This window comes from Pelodiscus sinensis, chromosome 30, assembly GCF_052426305.1.
Source record: "Pelodiscus sinensis isolate ZL-2025 chromosome 30, ASM5242630v1, whole genome shotgun sequence".
Classification (NCBI taxonomy): domain Eukaryota; kingdom Metazoa; phylum Chordata; order Testudines; family Trionychidae; genus Pelodiscus; species Pelodiscus sinensis.
The window spans coordinates 4,324,250-4,330,890 of NC_143081.1; the positions used below are offsets into that span (position 1 = coordinate 4,324,250).

Sequence of the window (6,641 nt, forward strand, 5' to 3'; positions counted from 1 at the left end):
CACAGACACACACACAGAGACACCACAGGCTTATGCACACACATAGACACCACAAGTACATACGCACACACACATATCACAGACACAAACCCACATACTCACACACACACATGCACACACACACTCACATACACACCCAGACACCACACACACACCACACACTCTCACACATACACACACACGCACACACAAACACACACTCACCAACCCACCCACAGACGCACACACAGACACACCACGGGCCCACGCACACCCTCACACACCACAAGTACACACTCACGCATACATATCACACATACAAACCCACACACACACACACACACACACACACGCAGAGTCTCCAGTTGCGTACGATGCTCTTTCTTTCCCACCTGAATCATCCCTTTCACCGTGTGCCCTGACTTTACCCCAGGCGGGGGCAGTAATTGTAGAGGAGGGGATACACCGAGATTCTGGAGCGTGGTCGATGTCGACCAATGGGATTGGGCTGGGGGCGGGAGCAGGGAATGAAACACCAGCCCCCTCCCCTGGACTCACCAAAGCCACTTTCTGACTGGTAGCGGGGGAAGGGAAGGGCGCGAGCCAAGCTGGAAGTCTGTCCAGGGCTCCCTGCTGTGTCTGCAGGCCCGATCCAGTGACTGTGAGGGCCGGATCCATCCTCCGGGGCATATTTTGCCCAGCTCTACATTCCACTGTGCCACCCACGTGCTGCCCTGACAGGTCTCTTGCTCTGTCCCATGGCGATAACATTTCGGCTGTGTCCATGTTCCCTCTGTGTGGGGCCCCGGCTCTGCACAGACCCGCCGGCCCAGCTGACCCCGAGAGAACCCCCACTGGCCACAGCTTAAATAAGGTGGGACGGCTCAGGGCCATATTTCCTATGGATCCAGAGAGGCACCCTATACAAAGGCACCGAGCATGTGAACAAGGGTCACCAAGTGAAAGGAATAGGTAGCAAGTTTAAAACAAACAAAGGAAGTTTTTTAACTTGTGGAACTCCTTGCCGGAGGATGTTGTGAAGACCGGAACTTTAACAGGGTTCAAAAAAAGGAACTAAATAAATGTATGGAGGTGAGGTACATCAACAGGATGGGCAGGAATGGTGTCCCTCGCCTCTGTTTGCCAGAAGCTGGAAATGGACATAAGGAGAGGAATCCCGTGAGAATTTCCTCGTCTCTTCACTTCCTCTGGGGCACCTGGTCTTGGTCGTTGTCGGCAGAGAGGACACTGCGTTAGATGCACCATTGGTCTGATCCGGTCTGGCTGTTCTGATGTTCTTATATGTTCCCCTGACAATGGACAGGATTTTCCGTTGTGCTCCGGTGACCCCTCAAAGGTCCATCTTTGCTCCCAGAAACACACGCGGTCCCCATCGCACGTGGGGAACCTGCCTGCCTCACATTGTCTTGTACATGCGACTTGGCTGAAAACAGCCCTGCCCCCACCTTATGGCCACCGTGCCCCTAACCTGAGCATGGGTCAGTCTGTCGCTGTCTATGGGTCGGGTGCTGTTGGCGGGGGGCTCTGGGACCAGCCTGGAGTGTGTTTACCGATGGGTGCCTGGTACCTCTGGGGCGTGTCGCTGCCGCCTCCGCCCTCGGCCTGCCGCCTTCTGTGAGCCGGGCCTGCCTTTTGCTCTCACAGAATCCCAGGCCTGGCAGAGACCTCAGGAGGCATCGAGTCCAACCCCCTGCCCAAAACAGGACCAATCCCGACTCAACCATCTCAGCCAGGGCGTGGTTCAGCCAGGAGTTAAACCTCTAGGGATGGAGATTCCACCCCCTCCCTAGGGAACCCATCCCAGTGCTCTCCCACCCTCCTCGGGAAATCGTTTTTCCTAATCTCCAACCTAGACCTCCCCCACTGCAACGTGAGACCGTTGCTCCTTGTTCTGCCATCTGCCCCCACTGAGGACAGCCTCTCGCCAGCCTCTGGGGAACCCCCCTTCAGGGAGTTGCAGGCTGCTCTCAAATCCCCCATCACTCTTCTCTTCTGCAGACTAAACAAACCCAAATCCCTCAGCTGCTCCTAGTAGGTCATGTGTCCAGCCCCCGAATCGTTTTGGTCGCCCTCTGCTGGACCCTCTGGGTAAGTCTAAACTACTTGCCTCCGTCGACGGAGGCATGTAGATTAGCCAGATCGGCAGAGGGAAATGAAGCCGCGATTAAAATAATCGCGGCTTCATTTAAATTTAAATGGCTGCCCCGCTCTGCCGATCAGCTGTTTGTCGGCAGATCGGGGCAGTCTGGACGCGCCGCGCCGACAAAGAAGCCTTTCTTGATTGGCACTGGTATGCCTCGTGAAACCAGGTTTACCTGTGCCGATCAAGAAAGGCTTCTTTGTCGGCGCGGCGCATCCAGACTGCCCCGATCTGCCGACAAACAGCTGATCGGCAGAGCGGGGCAGCCATTTAAATTTAAATGAAGCCGCGATTATTTTAATCGCGGCTTCATTTCCCTCTGCCGATCTGGCTAATCTACATGCCTCCGTCGACGGAGGCATGTAGTCTAGACACACCCTCTCTAATGCATTCGCATCCTTTCATGGGATCCTTTCCTCACTGCTTGATCTCCATTAGAAATCTCTTGTGGGCCAGGCCCTAATCCCCTGCAGCTTTGCCCTCCGATGAACAGCGTTTCCCGAAAATACACCCTGGACACTCAGCTGTTGCTTGGTTTTCAGTCATAGCCCAGAGACCCCCACGGAGATTTCTCCTTCAGCTTCTGTGTGAGGCCGGGTGTCAACTCACAGGGCCATGAACAAGCCGGATTATGGGTTTATTTCAACGCTGAGTCGATTAGGGATCATTTGGTTTATTAGTCTCACTCCATCACTGCTACAGAGTCCAGATAAGGTAATGCAACAGAGAGCTTACGAAATCTTTCCAGGATGAAAATGCTGGTATAAATGGTTACATTTACCCCCCAAAAGAGTGAACGTTTTATGAAAGGTTTCTTATTTGAGTTAATTTTGTTTTTCCTTGGACATTTCATAATTTGAAGATAGATCGATGCCCGGAAATCCACGGATCTCCCTTTTATATCTGCAGGGATCTTTCATCCCCGGATGGACATGCGGAAATCAACGACTCATTGGGGACGACACGGATTCAGATCCAAATTTTCCATCTGCTCCAAAGACAGAAAACCAAGGTCGTTCTTTGACTCAATTGCCTCCTTCGATTTTTCGAAGAACCTAGCCAAAGTGTGGTGGAAATTTCCTTTCTAGTTAGAATTTTTTTGGTAACCAATTTTCCAGACAGCTTTCGACTGGGTCATCATTTTAAAAGGGAAAAATCTGTCTTAAAAAACGTGAGAGTCAGAAGGACAAAATGGAACCAAATGGGATTGAATTCGCCTCTTCACGCTACTTAATTTCCCTCAACGTTTCATTCTCTAATATCTCCAGCGGCGTGGAAATTTCGCCTTTCCTACTGTGTTTCTAAAGGCTGCCTTCACCTCTTTGTTCCGCAGGGTGTAAATGATGGGGTTCAACACAGGGGTCACAACTGTGTATACGAGGAAAGACAATTGATCGTGCTCTGGGTTAGAACTTGACGCGGGTTTCAGGTGACTCACGAAGGCTGATCCATAGAGCAAAGCCACCACCGTGAGGTGGGAGGAGCAGGTGGAGAAGGCTTTGCGTCTGCCCTCCACGGTTGAGAGCTTGAGGATGGTGGAGATGATGCGGACGTAGGACAGGAGTATCAGTAAAAAAGGACCCATCACAAATAGCACCAGCACGACGAAGGAAAAGATCATGTTCTTCCATGGGTTGGAGCAGAGCATCTTATGTAACCCTTGGGCAGTGCAGAAATAATGGTGGATGCGGTGGGATCCACAAAAGGGCAGGCTGAAGAGCTGTGTGGTCTGCGCTCCTGCAGATAAGATACCGATGAGCCACGAAGCACCCGCGAGCCACGCACACGCCTGGCCGCTCAGGATGGTGGCGTAGTGCAGGGGGCGACAGATGGCCACGTAGCGGTCATAGGCCATGACCGCTAGGAAACAACAGCCTGTGAGGCCTGCGAGGTTGAGGACGAAAAACTGGGCCGCGCAGCCCGCGAAGGAGATGGTCTTTTCCTCCACGAGGAGGTGAACCAGCAGCTGAGGGATCACACTGGTGGTGAAGCAGATTTCCAAGACAGACAGGTTCACCAGGAAGAAATACATGGGGGTGTGGAGGGAGGGGTTCAGCTTTATCAGGAGTGTAATGAGCAGGTTCCCCATCAGTGCAACTAGGTAGGAAGGAAGAAACACCAGATACAGAAGGATTTGAAGCTCACCAAGGTAGGAAAACCCCACCAGGATGAACACACCGGAGAGGGTCCGGTTCTCTCCAGCATGGCTCTCAGAATTGGTCATCTGTAGGGCGGAGAAAGACCGACACTGCATCAGAAACAAATAAAACAAGTGGATGAGAATCACATCGTGTGGACTGGTGTCTTTACAATGGGGGATGCTTAAGATTAAAACCTGCTGCAGTTCTGTGTGTAACTGGGACCAAACTTGTTCAGGTATCAGCTGGTGTCGCTGTTTCTATGTGAACCAAGAAATGTCTTTCTTTCTTTCTTTCTTTCTTTCTTTCTTTCTTTCTTTCTTTCTTTCTTTCTTTCTTTCTTTCTTTCTTTCTTTCTTTCTTTCTTTCTTTCTTTCTTTCTTTCTTTCTTTCTTTCTTTCTTTCACTAAGGCTATGTCTAGACTGCAAGCCTCTTTTGAAAGAGGCTTTTCGAAAGATACTTTTGAAAAAGCCTCTTTCGAAAAAGAGCATCTAGACTGCAAGCAGAACTTTCGAAAAAGCAAGCCGCTTTTTCGAAAGGCAGTCTGGATGCTCTCTTTTGAAAAACCCCTGTTTGCATTCAAGAACGCCTTTTTTCGAAAGAGCACTTTCGAAAAAAGGCGTTCTTCCTCGTAAAATGAGGTTTGCCACCGTCGAAAGAAAAGCTGCGTTCTTTCGATTTAATTTCGAAAGAACGCGGCTGCAGTCTAGATACAGGTGAAGTTTTTTTCGGAAAAAGGCTACTTTTTCGGAAAAAAACCCTGAGTCTGGACACAGCCTAAGTCTCTACTGCAATGTTAAATTGAAAAAAGAAACACAATTAGCTCAAATTTTTCTGATTTCCTTTTGAAAGAGGCTTTTCTGAAATTGGGCGTGTCTACATGGCACGAAATTTCAGAGAAAAGTGCTCTTTCGACAAATTCCTTCTTCTTCATAGAACAAGGTTTACAAGGTTAGCGCTGTTTCAAAAATAAATGGTAAAAGTGCACACATTTCTTGTATGTGACGTTGCTTTTCCGGGATACCTCTGGTTTCCTTCGCAGGGGTAAATCTGAACAGCCCGGTGGGGATGAAAAGACAAACCAGGTGTGGATCTTTTATAACCTGTCTCTAAAGAAGTGGAAAAGAAAGAAGATCCTACAAAAAGATTTACTTTGCAATTTCTTTTTCCTTCCTGGTTATTTGTTGAGCGGGAAATTTGCTATAACAGGCACTGACACCAGGGAGATAATATTAAAATGAGCGATAACACAGCTTGTATTTTCCACACCGCTAGCACCTTTCATACAGGGCCCTCAAAGCAAACCCTCAAATAACAGCGAGCTGCTAAGCAGGAATCTGGGAATGCAATGGAGAAGTCGCTGGGTTTACATGTGAAGTCAGCATTTCCTGGTATAGACACTGAGGTCTGCTGATAGCTGAAACCGTGCCGTAACCGAAGGACCGTTCTCTTGGAAATTCACATATTTTCTTATGGGACTGTGGGGATGGATAGATAGATAGATAGATAGATAGATAGATAGATAGATAGATAGATAGATAGATAGATAGATAGATAGATAGATAGATAGATAGATAGAGGGGGTGTGTGGGGATAGATAGATAGATAGATAGATAGATAGATAGATAGATAGATAGATAGATAGATGGGTGTGTGGGGATAGATAGATAGATAGAGGGGGTGTGTGGGGATAGATAGACAGATAGACAGATAGATAGAGGGGGTGTGTGGGGATAGATAGATAGATGGGATGTGTCGGGATAGATAGATAGATAGATAGATAGTGTGTGTGGGGAGTTAGATAGATAGATAGATAGCGGGGATGTGAGGGGATAGATAGATAGATAGATAGATAGATAGGGTGTGTGGAGATAGATAGATAGATAGATAGCGGGGATGTGAGGGGATAGATAGATAGATAGATAGATAGCGGGGATGTGAGGGGATAGATAGATAGATAGATAGATAGATAGATAGATAGAGGGGGTGTGTGGGGATAGATAAATAGATAGATGTGAACACACACACCCACGGGCTCAGACACACAACCAGTCTCTGTTTGTCTGTACATGAAATACAAATGCAGAAATCAGGGACATGATTTTGCTCTAAGTGCAGAGCGGGGCGCGACGTCCCCGGCCGCGAGTGGGGGAAGGGTTGGGGGAGGTTTCACCTACCTGTGTAAGAAGAATCGCACCCTCTCCTAGCTGCACCTGTGCAAGGAATCGCAGGGTTTTTATTTCATTCACCGGCTCTGGGGACCGAGTCCTGGAGGAATCCTCTGGTCAGATTCCCGGGAGGAGGCGCGGCCCGGCCTCGCACGGACCACGACAAACGTCACCGGCTCCGTGCTATCCCGGGA

At 49.2% G+C, this 6,641-nt stretch overlaps 1 protein-coding gene across 1 annotated transcript; it reads right to left on the reverse strand.

Annotated features, from left to right (window-relative positions):
* Positions 1-2,824: 2,824 nt before the first annotated feature.
* On the reverse strand, positions 2,825-4,364 carry LOC102447708 (olfactory receptor 10A4-like). The gene has a single exon (XM_006134563.4). The coding sequence runs from the start codon at positions 4,362-4,364 to the stop codon at positions 3,396-3,398; it is 969 nt and encodes a 322-aa protein (XP_006134625.4). The 3' UTR covers positions 2,825-3,395.
* Positions 4,365-6,641: the final 2,277 nt, after the last annotated feature.